This window comes from Chlorocebus sabaeus, chromosome 16 (assembly GCF_047675955.1).
Source record: "Chlorocebus sabaeus isolate Y175 chromosome 16, mChlSab1.0.hap1, whole genome shotgun sequence".
Taxonomy (NCBI): domain Eukaryota; kingdom Metazoa; phylum Chordata; class Mammalia; order Primates; family Cercopithecidae; genus Chlorocebus; species Chlorocebus sabaeus.
The window spans coordinates 72,884,187-72,903,632 of NC_132919.1; the positions used below are offsets into that span (position 1 = coordinate 72,884,187).

The 19,446-nt window shown below is 47.3% G+C and overlaps 1 protein-coding gene, 1 non-coding gene and 2 pseudogenes across 2 annotated transcripts; 3 read left to right on the forward strand and 1 right to left on the reverse strand.

The window, feature by feature from the left end:
* Window positions 1-7,357: 7,357 nt before the first annotated feature.
* Window positions 7,358-7,483, forward strand: LOC140708807 (U2 spliceosomal RNA; annotated as a pseudogene).
* Window positions 7,484-7,628: 145 nt separating this feature from the next.
* On the reverse strand, window positions 7,629-8,132 carry LOC140708788 (small ribosomal subunit protein uS10-like; annotated as a pseudogene).
* Window positions 8,133-9,563: 1,431 nt separating this feature from the next.
* RPL23 (ribosomal protein L23) lies at window positions 9,564-13,259 on the forward strand. Its single transcript, XM_037993126.2, has 5 exons — window positions 9,564-9,677; window positions 10,266-10,349; window positions 10,647-10,775; window positions 12,844-12,957; window positions 13,117-13,259. The coding sequence occupies exons 1-5, from the start codon at window positions 9,665-9,667 to the stop codon at window positions 13,197-13,199; spliced, it is 423 nt and encodes a 140-aa protein (XP_037849054.1). The 5' UTR covers window positions 9,564-9,664; the 3' UTR covers window positions 13,200-13,259.
* LOC119622220 (small nucleolar RNA SNORA21) lies at window positions 10,381-10,515 on the forward strand. The gene has a single exon (XR_005238891.1). It is a non-coding gene; the product is annotated as a small nucleolar RNA SNORA21 (small nucleolar RNA).
* Window positions 13,260-19,446: the final 6,187 nt, after the last annotated feature.

A 19,446-nucleotide genomic window follows, 5' to 3' on the forward strand; every position in this document is an offset into this window, starting at 1 on the left:
TATTTATTTATTTATTTTATTTTATTTTTCGAGACAGGGCCTCTGTTGCCCAGGCTGGAGTGCAGTGGTGCAATCATGGCTCACTGTAGTCTCAACCTCCTAGGCTGAAGTGATCCTCCTGCCTCAGCCTCCTGTGTAGTTAGGACCACAAGCACCCGCCACCACACTTGGCTAATTTTTTGATATTTTGTAGAAATAGGGTCTCACTTTGTTGTCCATGCTGATCTGAAACTCCTGAGGACAAGTGATCCTTCCACTGGGAATACAGGCCTGAGCCACTAAACTTGACCTATTCCTCATTCTAAAATGTTATTTCCTTTAGCAAAAAAATGGGTTTATTGTTATCTTACATGAAGTAATAAACGTGTAAACATCTCTTAACTTTAATTTATAACATGGTAAAATCTCATCAGATATAACCTATATAAACAAAAACTCCTTGAGGTATTTAATAATTAAGAGTGTAGCCGGGCGTGGTGGCTCAAGCCTGTAATCCCAGCACTTTGGGAGGCCGAGACGGGCGGGTCACGAGGTCAGGAGATCGAGACCATCCTGGCGAACACGGTGAAACCTCGTCTCTACTAAAAAAAAAATACAAAAAATTAGCCGGGCGAGGTGGCGGGCACCTGTAGTCCCAGCTACTCGGGAGGCTGAGGCAGGAGAATGGCGTAAACCCGGGAGGCGGAGCTTGCAGTGAGCTGAGATCCGGCCACTGCACTCCAGCCTGGGAGACAGAGCGAGACTCCGTCTCAAAAAAAAAAAAAAAAAAAAAAAGTGTAAAGGAGGCCGGGCAAGGGGGCTCACGCCTGTAATCCCAGCACTTTGGGAGGCCAAGGCGGGCTGATCACCTGAGGTCGGGAGTTTGAGACCAGCCTGACCAACATGGAGAAACCTCATCTCTAACAAAAATACAAAATTAGCCAAGGGAGGCGCCGCATGTCTGTAATCCCAGCTACTTGGGAGACTGAGGCAGGAGAAGAGTTTGAACCCGGGAGGCGGAGGTTGCATTGAGCTGAGATCACACCATTGCACTCCAGCCTGGGCAACAAGAACAAAACTCCATCTCAAAAAAAAAAAAAAAAAAAAAAAAAAAAAAAGGCCAGGCACAGTGGTTTACACCTGTAATCCCAGCACTTTGGGAGGCCGAGGCGGGTGGATCACCTGAGGTCAGGAGATCGAGACCATCCTGGCCAACATGGTGAAACCTTGTCTGTACTAACAATATAAAAAAATTAGCCAGGCGTGGTAGTGGGCACCTGTAATCCCAGCTACTCAGGAGGCTGAAGCAGGAGAATTGCTTGAACCCTGGAGATGGAGGTTGCAGTGAGCCAACATGGTCCCACTGCACTCCAGCCTGGTGACAGAGTGAGACTCTGTCTCAAAAAAAAAAAAAAAAAAAAAAGAATGTAAAGGGGTCTGAAATGAAAATATTTGAGAACCACAGTTCCTAGTAAAGAAGTGGCGGCCGGGCGCGGTGGCTCATGCCTTAATCCCAGCACTTTGGGAGGCCGAGGCGGGCAGATCACGAGGTCAGGAGATCGAGACCTTCCTGGCTAACACGGTGAAACCCTGTCTCTAACTAAAAATACAAAAAAATAGCCAGGCGTAGTGGCAGGCGCCTGTAGTCCCAGCTACTTGGGAAGCTAAGGCAGGAGAATGGTGTGAGCCCAGGAAGTGGAGCTTGCAGTGAACTGAGATCAGTGCCACTGCGTTCCAGCCTGGGTGACAGAGTAAGACTCTATCTCAAAAACAAACAAACAGGCCGGGCGCGGTGGCTCAAGCCTGTAATCCCAGCACTTTGGGAGGCCGAGACGGGCGGATCACGAGGTCAGGAGATCGAGATCATCCTGGCTAACACAGTGAAACCCCGTCTCTACTAAAAAATACAAAAAACTAGCCGGGCGAGGTGGCGGGCGCCTGTAGTCCCAGCTACTCGGGAGGCTGAGGCAGGAGAATGGCGTAAATCCGGGAGGCGGAGCTTGCAGTGAGCTGAGATCTGGCCACTGCACTCCAGCCTGGGCCACAGAGCGAGGCTCTGCCTCAAAACAAACAAGCAAACAAACAAACAAACAAACAAACAAAGAAGTGGCTCAGGGTGGCCCGGTGCGCTGTCTCACACCTGTAATAACAACACTTTGGGAGGCCGAGGCGGGTGGATCACAAGGTCAGGAGATCGAGACCATCCTGGCCAACATGGTGCAACCCCGTCTCTACCAAAAATACAAAAATTAGCTGGGCGTAGTGGCTCGTGCCTGTAATCCCAGGTACTCAACAGCCTGAGGCAGGAGAACCGCTTGAACCAGGGAGTTGGAGTTTGCAGTGAGCCGAGATGGCACCACTGTGCTCCAACCTGGCGACAGAGCAAGATGCCATCTCAAAAAAAAAAGAAGTGGCTCAGGGAATAAACTGCTGGGGTTGTGAAATGGCTCAGAGAAGAAATATCTGAGCACAGTTTTAAAAACAGGTTGGACAGGCACGGTGGCTCACACCTGTAATCCTAGCACTTTGGGAGGCTGAGGCAGATGGATCACTTGAGTCAGGAGATCGAGACTAGCCTGACCAACATGATGAAATCCCCATCTCTACTAAAAATACAAAAAAAAAAAAAAAATTAGCTGGCCACGGTGGTGTACATCTGTAATCCCAGCTACTTGGGAGGCTGAAGCAGGAGAATCACTTTGAACCCTGGAGGCGGAGGTTGCAGTGTTGCAGTGAGCCGACATGGTGCCATTACACTCTGGCTTGAGCAACAAGAGCGAAACTCTGTCTCAAAGTAAATAAATAAATAAATAAATAAATAAATAAATAAATAACACATAATGGCTAAAGCCGGTGAGTACATAAATACAAGAAAGTGTGAATCTAAGCCATATGTCCAGAAATCCTACGTGGTTTGGTGTTTGTGGTGTGTGAAATGTAAGAGGCAAGGTGGCAGAAGATGGAGCCAGGGAAGAGGTAGGCCATTTCAAGTGACTTTGATGCTGTGCTAAACAACTTGGACTGTATTCTGTAAGTACTAGAGGGTCAGCACATGTTTTTTGTTAGTTTGTTTTTTGTTTTGTTTTGTTTTGTTTTTGAGACAGAGTCTCACTCTATGCCCAGGCTGGAGTGCAGTGGGACAAGCTCAGCTCACTGCAACCTCTGCCTCCTGGGTTCAAGCGATTTTCCTGCTCAGCCTCCTGAATAGCTGGGATCACAGGTGCGTGCCATCACCCCTGGCTAATTTTTGTATTTTTATTAGAGACAGTTTCACCATGTTGACCAGGCTGGTCTTGAACTCCTGACCTCAGGTAATCTGCCTGCCTCAGTCTCCCAAAGTGCTGGGATTACAGGTGTGAGCCACCATTCCTGCCCAGCACATGATTTTAAGCAGTGGGAAATTATGGTCTGACCATATAGAGGCTGATGCAATAGCTTTGAACCAAAGGCAGAACTTAGAAGGCATGGGCAGAAAAATTTAGGAAAGAGAGTCAAGTTGATGGACCTTGGTGACTGGATCTAGGAGCCTGGGAGAAGAGAATGAATTGTGTCCCATTTTCTTGTTGAGACAGTGGTGGTAGTTCCAACCAAGAACACTGTTCCTCCTATAACCATAGCCTTCTCCATCTTGGTTGACGGCAATGATATCTTCCAATTGCTCAGGCCTAAAGCCTTGGAGACGTTTTGATTCCTATCTTTCATACCTCACATTTTATTGTCGCTACCTCCAAAACACATCCAGAATCTGACCACACATCACCTCAGCTCCTGCCATTCTAGTGCAAACCACCATCATTTCTCCCATGGTTACTGCAAGAGCTTCCTAATGGCTCTTGTTACTTCCATCCCTGTGTTCTCTCCCACAGTCTAGTCTCAACAACTCAACCACAGTGATCCTTCTGACACATTAGTCAAATCATGTCCTTCCTCTGCTTAAAATCAAACAATGGTTCCTTATTTCACTCAGCGAGTGCCAAAGTCCACAGTGGTTTCATTCCATTACTTCCTTTTTTTGAAACAGAGCTCTTGCTCTGTCACCTAGGCTGGAGTGCAATGGTATGATCTTGGCTCACTGCAACCTCCGCCTCCCAGGTTCACACGATTCTCCCACCTCAACCCACTGAGTAGCTGGGATTACAGGCACCTGCCGTCATGCATGCTAATTTTTGTATTTTTGTAGAGACAGGGTTTCACCATGTTGGCCAGGCTGGTCTTGAACTCCTGACCTCAGGTGATCACCCGCCTTGGCCTCCCAAAGTGCTGGGATTACAGGTGTGAGCCACCTTTCTATTACTTCTGACTGCATTTCTTACTACTTTGCTCTTCACTCGTCCTGTCCAATCACATCTGGCTTCCTTGCTGGTACTCATTCGGTTCAGGCACACCCCTGCCTTAGGGTTTCTTACTGGAAAATGACACAGGGTTTCCCTCTGTAGCCTAGGTTGGAGTGCAATGTGGTAATCACGGCTCACTGCAGTCCTCAACTCCTGGGTTTAAGCGATTCTCCTGCCTCAGATTCACATGCTACCAGCTTATGTTATTTTATTTTATTTTGAGACAGAGTCTCACTCTGTTGCCCAGGCTGGAGTGCAGTGGCGCCATCTGGGCTCACTGCAACCTCTGCCTCCCGGGTTCAGATGGGATTCTCCTGCCTCAGATTCCTGGGTACTTGGGATTACAGGTGCCCACCACCATGCCCAGCTAATTTTTGTATTTTTAATAGAGATGGAGTTTCACCATGATGGGCAGGCTGGTCTCAAACTTCTGACCTCAGATGATCTGTCTGCCTCAGTCTCCCAAATTGCTGGGATTATAGGCATGAGCCGCTGTGCCCAGCGCCACCAGCTAATTTTTAAATGTTTTATAGAGATGGACTCTCCCTGTGTTGCTCAGGTGGGTCTCAGACTCCTGGGCTCAAGGGATCCTCCTGTTTCAACCTCCCAAAGTGTTGGGATTACAGATGTGAGCCACTATGCCTGGTTTCATGTCAATATCTTTAATGAGGCCTACACTGACCATCCTCTCTCTCTCTCTCTCTCTCTCTCTCTCTCTCTCTCTCTCTCTCTCTCTGTCTTTCTGTGTGTGTATTTATTTATTTATTTATTTATTTATTTTGAGATGGAGTTTCACTCTTTATTGCCTAGGCTGGAGTGCAATGGCATGATCTTGGCTCACCACAAACCCTTCTCCCCGGCTTCAAGCCATTCTCCTGCCTCAGCCTCCCAAGTAGCTGGGATTATAGGAATGTGCCACCATGCTCAGCTAATTTTTGTATTTTTAGTAGAGATAGGGTTTTGCCATGTTGACCAGGCTGGTCTCGATCTCCTGACCTCAGTTTATCCACTCGCCTTGGCCTCCCGAAGTGCTGGGATTACAGGCATGAGCCATAGCGGCCGGCTGTATTTGTTGTATATAGAAAAATGGGGTCTCTCTGTGTTGTCCAGACTGGAGTGCAGTGGCTATTCACAGGTGTGATCAGGCCAGGCACAGCAGCTCATGCCTATAATCCCAGCACTTTGGGAGGCTGTGATGGGAGGGTCCCTTGAGTTCGAGAGGTTGAGGCTGTAATCAGCCAGTCTGAAGTCTGGGCAACAGAGTGAGACCCTATCTAAAAAATAAAAATAAAAAAGGTGTGATCCTAGCTCTCTGAAGCCTCTAACTCATGGCCTCAAGTGTTCCTCCTCCACTGAAGCCTCCAACTCCTTCTCTCTCTCTCCTTCTTTCTTTTTTGCTTTTCTTTCTTTTTTTTTTTTTTTTTTTTTTTTTTTTTTAGTGATGGGGTCTCGCTTTTTCACCCAGGCTGGAGTGCAGTGGTGGGATCTTGGCTCACTGCAACCTCTGCCTTCCAGGCTCAAGAGATCCTCCCACCTCAGCCTCCAGAACAGCTGGGGTTATAGGCATGTGCCACCAAGGCCGGCTAATTTTGGTTGGTTTGTTTTTGTTTTTTGGAGACAGAGTCTTGCTCTGTCGCCCAGGCTGGAGTGTAGAGGCGCAATCCCGGCTCACTGTAACCTCCACCTCCTGGGTTCCAATGATTCTCGTGCCTCAGCTTCCCGAGCAGCTGGGAACTGCAGGCATGGACCACACCTGGCTAATTTTTTGTATTTTTAGTAGAGACAGAGTTTTACCATGTTGCTTGGGCTGGGTCTTCAGCTCCTGAGCTCAGGCACTCTACCAGCCTCGGCCTCCCAAAGTGCTAGAATTACAGGCATGAGCCACCGTGCCTGGCTAATTTCTGTATTTTTAGTAGAGACAGAGTTTTGCTATTTAGGGCAAGCTGGTCTCGAACTCCTGACCTCAAGTAATACAACCACCTTGGCCTCCCAAAGTGGTGATGGAATTACAGGCGTGAGCCACTGCCCCGGCCCTATTTTTGTTTATCTATTTTTTTGAGACAGAGTTTCAAACTTTCCTGTTGCCCAGGCTGGAGTTCAATGGTGCAATCTCGGCTCACCACAACCTCTGCCTCCCGGGTTTCAAGAGATTCTCCTGCCTCAGACTCCTGACTAGCTGGAATTACAGGCATGTGCCACCACACCAGGCTAATTTTATATTTTTAGTAGAGATGGGGTTTCTCCAATTTGGTCAGGCTGGTCTCAAACTCCCGACCTCAGGTGATCCGACCGCCTTGGCCTCCCAAAGTTCTGGGATTACAGGCGTGAGCCACTGTGCCCCGCCTTATTTATATATTTTTTGAGATGGACCCTGGCTGTATACCCCAGGCTGGAGTGCAGTAGCAGGACTTTGGCTCACTGCAACCTCCACCTCTTTGGTTCAAACGATTCTCCTGCCTCGGCCTCCCGAGTAGCTGGGATTACAGGCACCTGCCACCACGCCCGGCTAATGTTTGTTTGTTTGCTTGTTTTTTTGTTCTGTTTTGTTTTTTTGAGACGGAGTCTCACTCTGTCGCCCAGGCTGGAGTGCAGTGGTGAGATCTCGGCTCATTGCAAGCTCCGCCTCCCGGGTTCACGCCATTCTCCTGCCTCAGCCTCCCGAGTAGCTGAGACTAGAGGCGCCCGCCACCACGCCCGGCTAATTTTTTGTATTTTCTGTGGAGAGGGCGGTTCACTGTGATAGCCAGGATGGTCTCGATCTCCTGACCTCATGATCCGCCCGCCTCCGCCTCTCAAAGTGCTGGGATTACAGGCGTAAGCCACCACGCCCGGCTAATGTTTGTATTTTTGTAGCAGGTTCTGTCCAGGGTGTACAGCGGATTACATCAGACAACAAAATAGATCAATATTGTTGTCCTTATGGAGCTTACATTCTGCTGGGGTGCAGGTGGAGGAGGATATTAGACACTAAACAAAAGATATAATAAATAATTGCAGTATGTAGTATGTTAGATGGGGATAAGTATTATAAAAATATAAATAGTATCGCTTCTTGGCCTTTTGGCCAAGATCAAGTGTAAAATACAAATAGTGGTTTGTAATGGCGAAAAATGGTTTCGCCATTTTGGCCATGTTGGTCTTGAACTCCTGACCTCAGGTGATCTGCCTGTCTTGGTCTCCCAAAGTGTCGGGATAACAGGCATCAGCCAGCGCGCCCGGCCGATTACCACCTGATTTATATATATATACCGGCCGTGGAGGTTGCGGTAAGCCAAGACCGTGCCACTGCACTCCAGCCTGGGCAACAAGAGCGAAACTCTGTCTCAAAAGAAAAAAGAAAACAAAACACCTGGTAGTCAATTTACTAAAATAGTTGACTTAAACATCTGCAGTGGCGACTTCCACCTCAACTCCTGGCTCAATACTGATGGAAGTAACCTGCTTAACAATCTCAGAAGGACTGTGCAAGTCAAAGAGTCGCTTGCGGATTCTCACGTGGAAATGATCCCATGTCTTAGAACATTCACCACAAAGAGTTTTTCTTGTAGTGATTCTCAAAGTCTTGGCAGACATTCGAACTGGTCCTTTCACTTTGAGATTCTTTTCCTTTGCTCCTCTGATCAGGTCAGCACACACCTACTCCAGGGATTTTATGGTGCAGCTCGTTAGAGTGACTCGAATTCGTGAACTGCCGCCTCCGCCTCCATGGGTGTTTTTCCGGTATCCTTAAAATCCATGGCTACTGCGCGGCTTCCTGACCACTGGTTCCTGGGCGAGAGCTAACAGCGGTGAGTCGAGAGCAGGAGCGTGAGGATTGGCCATCCGCAACACCTACGACGGCGTCTTTCTCAAAGAGCTATTTATATATATATTTTTTGAGACGGAGTCTAGCTCTGTCGCCCAGGTTGGAGTGCAGTAGAGCGATCTCGGCTCCCTGCCACCTCCGCCTCCCGGGTTCAAGCGATTCTCCTGCCTCAGCCTCCCGAGTAGCTGTAGCTGGGATTACAGGCGCGTGCCACCACGCCCAGCTAATTTTTGTATTTTTAGTAGAGACGGGGTTTCACTGTGTTGGCCAGGCTTGTCTCGATCTCCTGACCTCGTGATCCACCCGCCTCGGCCTCCCAAAGTGCTGGGATTACAAGCGTGAGCCACCAGGCCCGGCCACTATTTGTATTTTACACTTGATCTTGGCCAAAAGGCCAAGAAGCGATACTATTTATATTTTTATAATACTTATCCCCATCTAACATACTACATACTGCAATTATTTATTATATCTTTTGTTTAGTGTCTAATATCCTCCTCCACCTGCACCCCAGCAGAATGTAAGCTCCATAAGGACAACAATATTGATCTATTTTGTTGTCTGATGTAATCCGCTGTACACCCTGGACAGAACCTGCTACAAAGTAGGAGCTCAATAAGTATTTGAATGAATGTATCGTGGCACGGGAAGAACCTAGAAGAAAGGGGCGGCTGAAGCTGTGAAAGGAGCAAGTGGCCTGGCGCGGGGGCTCACGCCTGCAATCCCAGCACTTTGAGAGGCCAAGGCGGGCAGATCACTTGAGGTTAGAAATTCGAGACCAGCCTGGCTAACATGGCGAAACCCCATCTCTACTAAAAATACAAAAATTAGCCCAACGTTGTGGTGGGCGCCTGTGGTCTCAGCTACTCTGAGGCTGAGACAGAGAACTGCTTGAACCCGGGAGACGGAGGTTGCAGCGAGCTGAGAGCGCGCCACTATACTCCAGCCTGGGCAAGAGCGAGACTCCGTCTCAAAAAAAAAACAACAACAACTGTGTGTGTGTGTTGGGGGCGGAGGGGGCGGGTCAATAAACAGAGCAATACTGTATATGTAAAATACACAATGGTATGGTACCAAAAACACATAGATGGAATGATCTGTAGCACTTCTCCATTGTATTACATTCAACGAAACCGTTTAGAGCTGGTTCTCCCCCCTCCCCCACTGTCTTTGTTTCTTTGGGAACCCCCACACGGCACAAACCGTGTTTTAATTCCTATTCTCTAGTGTGCAGATAAGTGCCTGGCACGTATTAAGTTGTCAAAAGAGGTCGTGAGCAAGTTAACAAATCACTGCTTCCATGTCCCTAACTACTTTTAAGCTCCTGGAGAAGAGATTTCCTATCTCTTGCGCTTCTACTTCAACGCCCACTTCAGAGAGGGCTCAAAGTAACGTCGTGAACTTAATACGCAATAAGGCAGCGCCCAGAGGCGGAAGAGGCAGAGTTTTAAGCTCCGGCCACGTGACGAAGGTGGGCGGGGCGTCAAAGTTCATATCCCAGCGTCCTTTGAATCAACTTCCTTTTTTCTTCTTTCCGGCGTTCAAGATGTCGAAGCGAGGTGAGGTTTTGCTTCTGGAGGATCCTCCACCATCTGTCGTGCAGTGGCTGGTGGATTCGTCAGGAGCGGTGGCCCTAGGCAGCTGGGGCGCTTTGCTCTCCTTCAGGCCGGAGAGGGAGAGCCAGGCCATCGCAAGAGCACTGCCAGGGCCCTCGAAAGTGGCAGTGGGGTGCTGGAGAGTTGACATAGCAGGATCCCGACATGAATATAGTCTGGGTCCCGCGAGATCGCTCTGCGAATAGGGCTATCGTATTGGGGTTGAAGTTAGACTGGATTAGGCCCTGGTTTGCGCGACCTCTGCGGTCTTATGCTTTGCAGGAGCAATTGCGTTTTGCGAAAGTTGGAACAAGGGCTGAGTCGTCTAGGTTCCTTAATTTCGATGTCAGAGTGGTAATAGTGACAAATAGGCTACTTTCCGTGAGAATCGGGTGGCACACGGGGAGGGCATAAGTAAAATCCGAGCGAGCTAATCTATAGTATACCGTCTGTCAAAGTATGTGCGGTGAATTACAGTTTATGAGGGGGAACTGCGAACCATGTCTAGATAGTGATCTCTTTATCCTGTTTACCTTCCCTTTATATCCACAGGACGTGGTGGGTCCTCTGGTGCGAAATTCCGGATTTCCTTGGGTCTTCCGGTAGGAGCTGTGATCAATTGTGCTGACAACACAGGTGAGGTCTTTGACTGCAGGTTGCTATACTCCCCCTTTTAAAAGCACTCAATGGGCCTGTGCCTAATGACCTATTGAGCCGTCAAGAAAGGGGAGAGTGAAAACATCGCTTTTGGGTGAAGTGGCAACATGTTGTGTTGTTTGCTTCAATCGGTGGTGTGACAAGGCGTTCTTGAGGACCAACTGCTTGGGCAGTCAGTGGAGGGAGGGACTTTGGAAGTGTTTGGGAAATGTAATAGTGATGGGACGGCCTGATGGGCCCTCAACGTTTTTCATTTTTATTTACATTCATTTGTAGGAGCCAAAAACCTGTATATCATCTCCGTGAAGGGGATCAAGGGACGGCTGAACAGACTTCCCGCTGCTGGTGTGGGTGACATGGTGATGGCCACAGTCAAGAAAGGCAAACCAGAGCTCAGAAAAAAGGGTGAGTAAACACTGAGCCCACCTTAACACTGATAAGTAGTGGGGGGACTCTTTCCTTTATTGGAAAATAGATCAGTTTTCAAGGCCTCAAGGTTGTTTTCCATTGAGAGGCAATGTGAGATAAGTATCTTAAGTTTTTGTTCATACTATGTTGGAGGGGGGACCATCATCTTGTCCTTTCCATACTTTAGATTTATTTATTTATTTATTTTTTGAGATGAGGTCTCCCTCTGTCGCTCAGCCCACACTGGAGTGCAATGGCACGATCTTGGCTGACTGCAACCTCTGCCTCCTGGGTTCTCAAAAAAAAAAAAAAAAAAAAAAATTAGAAAATGAAAACGAGAAGCTGCTCATTATTTTATTTTTATTTATTTATTTTTGAGATGTAATCTCACTCTGTTGCCCAGGCTGCAGTGCAGTGGCACATATCTTTCTGTTCACTGCAACTTCCACCTCCCAGGCTCAAGTGATTGCCCTGCCTCAGCCTCCCGAGGAGCTGGGATCATAGGTGTGCGCCACCACACCCAGCTAATTGCTCATTACTTAATCTCAGGCTACCCCCTCAAAAGTTTTCCTGTCAGGTGTATGATTTAAAGGGGGAGGCCTCAAAATACTTGCAGTTTGTGTCCTGTCTGGCTTTAGAACCTCTAGTATTTGATGCATTTTAACTTCAGCTCTTGCACATATTTCCTGTGCCTGCCTAGTCTGTCTCTACCCTGGGATGTCTTGCTCTTCTAAAGAGTTCATGGCCATCCCTTGATTTACAAATGTGATGTTGCTTTGTTAGCCATGTGTTACAGTTATTCGTATTCCTGTATCCACCCCACGATGCTCTCCAGTAGATTTTTAACCTTTGGGTTAGAAATCTTTTTTTGTTTACCATTAATAGCCACTTGAGGGCTTGGTAGCACTGTGCTTGTGATTCAGCAATTGCATGGGCTTTTTCCTCTTCTCAGAACACTTCCTGGGTCTGATTGGTGGCCCAGGGAGCTGTTAGAGAAGAGCAGAGCAAATGGCCATCACTTTGTAGATGAGATGGCAGGAGAGTGGATTGTTGGTCTCAGTCAGTGGTGGGACAGACCAGAGCTCAGAACACTTCAGTTTTAAAACGAGCTGTGAGTATCCAATTCTGTTAATGTCTTTTTTGGTCCTTGTTTCTGCTAAATGAATACATCCCCTCCCCTTGGAACTTAATAAATAACAAGCACAGAAATGTGCAAAAGGGCCAGGTCTATTTGTCTACTTGATGAATTTGTGAGCATTTAATGGTTTATAAGTAGAGGAGGGTCAGTAAGTATTGGCTGCCTCATGTGTGTTCCATTGCTAACTTGGTTAGACTTATCTATTTTTTGTATAGTCTTCCTGTCATTATAAAAATTCTGTGTAAGGACCCCACACTAGTATCAGTGAAGATTTGAATCCAGGTGTGTCTGACTCTACAATAGTTCTTCACAAGCATTATATTTCACTGTGTAGTGATACTTGATTTTGAAAGTTGGGAAAAGCATCTTTTTCACTTTAGTACAGATGGGTGTAAAAGTTAACTTATGACACTGGAAAATAAAACATAAAGCCTGGTGTTTGGGCCCAGGAATTCCAACTGTTTTCCAGTATAAATCTGAATAGCTTGGTCTCTGCTCATTGCCAGGACTGGGAGCAGTTGGGGGTCCCAGGTCCCATTTCTACATCCCAATTCAGTGATACTGGGATCTTAATAACCCACCTGTGAGGTGAAGTTGGAAAAGGCATAGACAAGGATAATTGGCCTCCTGAGAGTTTTACACTTGCAAGAAAATACTGGCAGCTTTGATTTTAAGATGTGAATAGATGGTTGTGGTTCATGCCTATACTCCCAGCACTTTGGGAGTAAAAAAAAAATCTGGGCATGGTGGTGAGCACCTGTAGTCCAAGATACTGGAGAGGCTGAGGTGGGAGGATCACCTTAAAGACTGATTGATATTTACACTGTCTCAAACACTGAGCGTACATTCTGTCTAGCTGGCAACTGCTTTTGTGGTGGCATTGCAACTTGACAGGTTAATGACTGCTGTCTTTTTTTCTTCTCTCAGTACATCCAGCAGTGGTCATTCGACAACGAAAGTCATACCGTAGAAAAGATGGCGTGTTTCTTTATTTTGAAGATAATGCAGGGGTCATAGTGAACAATAAAGGCGAGATGAAAGGTAGGAACTCAGTCTGGCTTGTTCCTTAGGTCTCTGAGGTTGGGTGGATTGTCTAGAAGTACAGGCCAAGGATCCTCTGTGTTTGATGATGTCTTAACCTGTCCCCCACATGTGTTGTTGTTTTTTTTTTTTTTTTTTTTTTTTTTTTTTAAAACGCAGGTTCCGCCATTACAGGACCAGTAGCAAAGGAGTGTGCAGACTTGTGGCCCCGGATTGCATCCAATGCTGGCAGCATTGCATGATTCTCCAGTATATTTGTAAAAAATAAAAATTTTAAACCCATTAAAAAGTATTTGTTTGCAGTGCTTGCCTCCCTGTTCACTTCCACACTTTTTTTTTCCCCCAGAGTCTCACTCTGTCACCGAGGCTGGAGTGCAGTGGTGAGATCTTGGCTCGCTGCAACCTCCACCTCCAGGGTTCAAGTAATTCTCCTGCCTCAGCCTCCCAAGTAGCTGGGATTACAGGCACCTGCCATCATGCCTGGCTAATTTTTGTATTTTTGGTGGAAACGGATTTTCACCATGTTGGCCAAACTGGACTCAAACTCCTGATCTGAAGTGATCTGCCCATCCCGGCCTCTACAGTCTTTTTGACATGACCTGACCCCTGACCATTGCTTTTGTGAAATGGAAACACTGCGCTTTTTTTTTTTTTTAAAAAACAATCCTTGCTTTTTTGTGAGCTTGCAGACTTTTGGCATTTTCCAATTGCTGTATTTAATTTTGGCTTCAAAAAGTATTCGGGTTTTGAGTCCCAAAAATAATAATAGATACTGCTTGATGACTGGCTATACAAGATAGCTTCTCCTGCAGTGAGAAAGGCATTGAAATGACGTCGCTGTGGCTCGCGCCTGTAATCCCAACACTATGGGAGGCCAAAGCAGGCGGATCATGAGGTCAGGAATTCGAGACCAGGTTGACCAACATGGTGAAACCTTCTCTACTAAAAATACAAAAGTTAGCTGGGCATTGTGGTGCACGCCTGTAATCAGCTACTGAGAGAATTGCTGAACCTGGGAGGTGGAGATTGCAGCGAGTGGAGATCGTGCCATTGCACTCCAGCCTGGGCGACAGGGCAAGATTCTGTTCCCCACCCCCCACAAAAAAAAAAAAAAGGCATTGAAGTTAAGATAGACTATATAGTTAGATCCTGGACACACAGGGATTTTGAGGATTGATGTTAATGGGAGCCTGTCTATATGTACATTTTAGCAGTTAACAGGTTTGGAGTAAATTTGTAAAACAACAGTAATTGCCATGTAGGTTTACTGTCATAGTGGAAGATGATTAAGTTGATGGTACACACAGGTATTTTGCTATGAAAATGTTGTGACAAACAGGATGATTGTGTAATTTATGTTCCAAGCTCTAGTTTGAGAATGGAAGAATGTGATAAAATTTTGCCAACTGAACAGGCATAAAGCCCTGTTAATAAAGGCACTTGGTCTTAAGGTTAGCATTTGTTTCTAAACTCTGTGAGAGTTGATTTAGGTGATACCCAGTGTCTGGGAAAAATGGATACTCGTTTAGAACAATAATTTGGGGGGCAGTGGACTAACTAGGGTTTTTAGATTGAGGTTTGTGTTCATATATCTGTATCTGCAAATACTCAGCCATAAATGTCTCTGCCTGTAAGTTAGGTATAATACAAGTTCCATTTGGTATCAAAAAGAACTACCCTTAATGTCTTATGACTAGTTTATGGAATGTACCAGACCTAGAGAGGAGTTGTTCTAACCTGGAGCTTTTGAAAATGTTTCTGGTTCATACCCTAGACCAATTATGTCAGACTGCAGAATAGGACTCAGACATCAGAATTGTGAAGCTCCCAGGAGATTTCAAGGTACACCCAAGATTGAGAACCAGTACCCTGTCTAGACTGAACCAGTCTTGGTTTTAGAAGAATTAAATCTTGGCTGGGCGCGGTAGTTCACGCCTATAATCCCAGCACTTTGGGAGGCTGAGGTGGGTGGATCATCTGAGGTCAGGAGATCGAGACCAGCCTGTCCAACATGTTGAAACCCCATCTCTACTAAATACAAAATTAGCCAGGCGTCGTGGTGCATGCTGTAATCCCAGCTACTTGGGAGGCTGAGGCAGGAGAATCGCTTGAACCCTGGAGGTGGAGGTTGCAGTGAGCCGAGATCCTGCGATTGCACTCCAGCCTGGGCAACAAAGAGCGAAACTCTGTCTCGGGGGAAAGGAAAAAAAAGTATTAAATCTCTAGTTTGAGAAAGTTAGACCATAACATCCCTGAGTATGGTCAATTTCAAGTCAGCTTTAGTGTGACAAGCCCCTAGGCCCACTTTTTATATTTTTATATATTATGGCAATATATGATCCTTATGTATTACCCTTAATCACTGCTATTTTTGAATTTTATCTTTTCTGAGACAGTTTTGCTCTGTCACCAAGGCTGGAGTGCAGTGACACCATCGAAGCTCACTATAACCTTGAACTGCTGGACTCGGAATCCTCCTGCTGTGGCCTTCAAAGGGCTGCAATTACAAGTGTGAGCCACTGCATCCCACCTCATATTTTATGCTTTGGAGATTTTTTTTTTTTTTTTGAGATGGAGTCTCGCTCTGTCGCCCAGGCTGGAGTGCAGTGGCCGGATCTCAGCTCACTGCAAGCTCTGCCTCCCGGGTTTACGCCATTCTCCTGCCTCAGCCTCCTGAGTAGCTGGGACTACAGGCACCCACCACCTCGCCTTTTTTGTATTTTTTAGTAGAGAAGGGGTTTCACCGTGTTAGCCAGGATGGTCTTCATCTCCTGACCTCGTGATCCGCCCGTCTCGGCCTCCCAAAGTGCTGGGATTACAGGCTTGAGCCACCGCGCCCGGCCTGGAGATTTTTTTTGACTTGGATTAAAAGCTTGATATTTACATTTCACTAAATGTTTTCCTTTGTCAGCTGGGCATGGTGGCTCACACCTGTAATCCCAGCACTTTGGAAGGCCGAGATGGGCTGATCACCTGAGATGAGGAGTTCGAGACCAGCCTGGCCAATATGGTGAAATCTCGTCTCTACTAAAAATAAAAAATTAGCTGGGCGTGGTGACACATGCCTGTAGTCCCAATTACTCGGCAGGCTGGGGCAGGAGAATTGCTTGAACCCAAGAGGCAGAGGTTGCGGTGGCGGAGGTTGCAGTGAGCCAGCCAGACTCCATCTCGCTCCTGGGTTCTTGTTGCCCAGGCTAGAGTGCAGTGGTGCAATCTCAGCTCCCCACAACCTCCGCCTCCTGGGTCCTGGTGATTCTCCTGCCTCAGCGTCCCGAGTACCTGTGACTACAGGTGCCCATCACCACACTTGGCTAATTTTTGTATCTTTTTTTTAATTGTTTTTTATTTTGAGACCGAGTTTTGCTCTTGTGCCCAGGCTGGAGTGCAGTGGTGCAATCTCAGCTTACTGCAACCTCTGCCTCCTGGGTCCTAGCGATTCTCCTGCCTCAGCCTCCCAAGTAGGTGGAATTACAGGCATGCACCACCACGCCTGGCTAATTGTGTATTTTTAGTAGAGACAGGGTTTCTCCATATTGATCAGGCTGGTCTCCAACTCCCAACCTCAGGTGTTCCGCCCTGCTCGGCCTCCCAAAGTGCTGGGATTACAGGTGTGAGCCACTGCGCCCGGCCAGATTTATATATACTTTTCCTTTGTCATCATTTACCTGCAAGTTCTTTCTAGGTAAAAGTTTTAATAGAATGGATTCAAGATATCAGATCTGGCCGGGCGCGGTGGCTCAAGCCTGTAATCCCAGCACTTTGGGAGGCCGAGACAGGTGGATCACAAGGTCAGGAGATCGAGACCATCCTGGCTAACCCGGTGAAACCCCGTCTCTACTAAAAAATACAAAAAACTAGCCGGGCGAGGTGGCGGGCGCCTGTAGTCCCAGCTACTCGGGAGGCTGAGGCAGGAGAATGGCGTGAACCCGGGAGGCGGAGCTTGCAGTGAGCTGAGATCCGGCCACTGCACTCCAGCCTGGGAGACAGAGGGAGGCTCCGTCTCAAAAAAAAAAAAAAAAAAAAAAAGATATCAGATCTGATTTATAGGAGCTTGCAACTTGAACAGTAAAACATATACTTTCATGATAAAAAGAGTAGTAAATATAAAAATTAGTAAATTCACTACAAGACCTGGTGGAGCATGCCCATTATCCCGGCTACTCTGGAGGCTGAGATGAGCAATCAAGTCTAGCTACAGGCACACAAAAAATTGGCTGAGTGTGGTGGTGTGCACCTTTAGTCTCAGCTACTCTGGAGGCTGAGGTGGGAGGATCACTTGAGCCCAGGAGGTCAAGGCTGCAGTGAGCAATGATCACACCACTGCACTCCAGCCTGGGCAAGACTGTCTCTATGAAAAAAACAAAACAGGCCGGGCGCGGTGGCTCACACCTGTAACCCCAGCACTTTGGGAGGCCAAGGCGGGCAGATCACGAGATCAGGAGATCAAGACCATCCTGGCTAACACGGTGAAACCCTATCTCTACTAAAAATACATAAAAAAATTTAGCCGGGCTTGGTGGCGGGCGCCTGTAGTCCCAGCTGCTTGGGAGGCTGAGGCAGGAGAATGGCGTGAATCCAGGAGGGGACCTTGCAGTGAGCCAAGATTGCGCCACTGCACTCCAGCCTGGACGACAGAGCGAGACACTGTCTCAAAAAAAAAAAAAACAAAACACAAAAAACACTCCGTCTCGGCTGGGCGCGGAAGCTCACACCTGTAATCCCAACAATTTGAGAGGCCAAGGCAGGTGGATCACCTGAGGTCAGGAGTTCCATATCAGCCTGGCCAACATGGTGAAACACCTATCTCTACTAAAAATACAAAAATTAGCTGGGTGTGGTGATGGGTGCCTGTACTCCCAGCTACTCTGGGGGCTGAGGCAGGAGAATCGCTTGAACCCAGGAGGCGGTGGCTGCAGTTAGCCTAGATGGCTCCACTGCACTGCAGCCTGGGCGATAGAGTGAGACTCTGTCTCAGAAATAGATAAAATAATAAAATATGTAATTTATATAATTAGCTAGATCCATTGCTGTATGTGGAAACTAAAGGAAAATGAAAAAGAAAATTAGCTGGAGGAAAAATATGGTAATATATCCCCCCACTGTTTTGTTATTTAAAGGACAGATAAGGCCAGTCCTGGTGGCTCATAGCTGTAATCCTCCCAGCTTGGGAGGCCAAAGTGGGCTGATGACTTGAGCTCAGGAGTTCAAGACCAGTCTGGTCAACATAGCGGAACCGTGTCTCTATAAAAAATAGAAAAATTAGCCAGGCCTGGTGGCATGTGCTTGTAATCCCAGCTAATTGGAGGCTGAGGCAGAAGAATCGCTTGAGCCCGGGAGGCAGAGGTTGCAGTGAGTCAAGATCACAACACTGCATGCCAGCCTGGGAAATTGGAGTGAAACTATGTCTTGGAGGGAAAAAAAGAAGGATAAATAATAGCAGATGAAAATAATTGGGATGGGGCCAGGCATGGTGGCTCACCCCTGTAATCTCAGCACTTTGGGAGGCCAAGGCGGGAGGATCACTAGAGGTCAGGATTTTGAGACCAGCCTGGCCAACATGGTGAAACCCTGTTTCTACTAAAAATACAAAAATTACTCACGCCTGTAATCCCAGCACTTTTGGAGACCGAGGCAGGCAAATCACATGAGGTCAGGAGTTCAAGACCAGCCTGGTGAAACTCTGTCTCTAGAAAAAATATAAAAATTAGCTGGGCGTGGTGGTGTGCACCTGTAAACCCAGGAGACAGAGGTTGCAGTGAGCCAAGATCACGCCACTGCACTCCAGCCTGGGCAACAGAGCAAGACTCCATCTCAAAATAATAAAAAATAATAATAATAAAAATACAAAAATTAATGGCCCAGCGCGGTGGCTCATGCTTGTAATCCCAGCACTTTGGGAGGCTGAGGCAGGCAGATCACCTGAGGTTGGGAGTTCGAGATCAGCCTGACCAACATGGAGAAAGCCCGTCTCTACTAAAAATACAAAATTAGCCAGGCGTGGTGGCACATGCCTGTAATCCCAGCTACTAGGGAGGCTGAGGCAGGAGAATCGCTTGAACCTGGGAGGCGGAGGTTGCAGTGAGCCAAGATGGCACCATTGCACTCCACCCTGGGCAAGAAGAGTGAAACTCCATCTCAAAAAAATTATATATATATATACAAAAATTAGCTAGGTGGTGGGGCATGATGGCTCACGCCAGCAATCCCAGCACTTTGGGAGGCCAAGGTGGTGGATCACCTGAGGTCAGGAGTTCAAGACCAGTCTGGCCAACATGGTGAAACCCCAGCTCTACTGAAAATACAAAAATTAGCCAGGTGTGGTGACGTGCGCTTGTAATCCCAGCTACTCAGGAAGCTGAGGCAGGAGAATTGCTTGGACCCAGGAGGCTTCAGTGAGCTGAGATCCCGCCACTGCACTCCAGCCTGGGCAACAGAGCGAGACTCCATCTCAAAAAAAAAAAATTAGTCTGGGGTGGTAGCACGGGCATG

Excerpts from the sequence above, each read along its gene's own strand:
- RPL23 (XM_037993126.2), top strand. Across the intron at positions 10,350-10,646 it reads CAATTGTGCTGACAACACAG|GAGCCAAAAACCTGTATATC; the intron begins GTGAGGTCTTTG and ends ATTCATTTGTAG. Across the intron at positions 12,958-13,116 it reads CAATAAAGGCGAGATGAAAG|GTTCCGCCATTACAGGACCA; the intron begins GTAGGAACTCAG and ends TTTAAAACGCAG.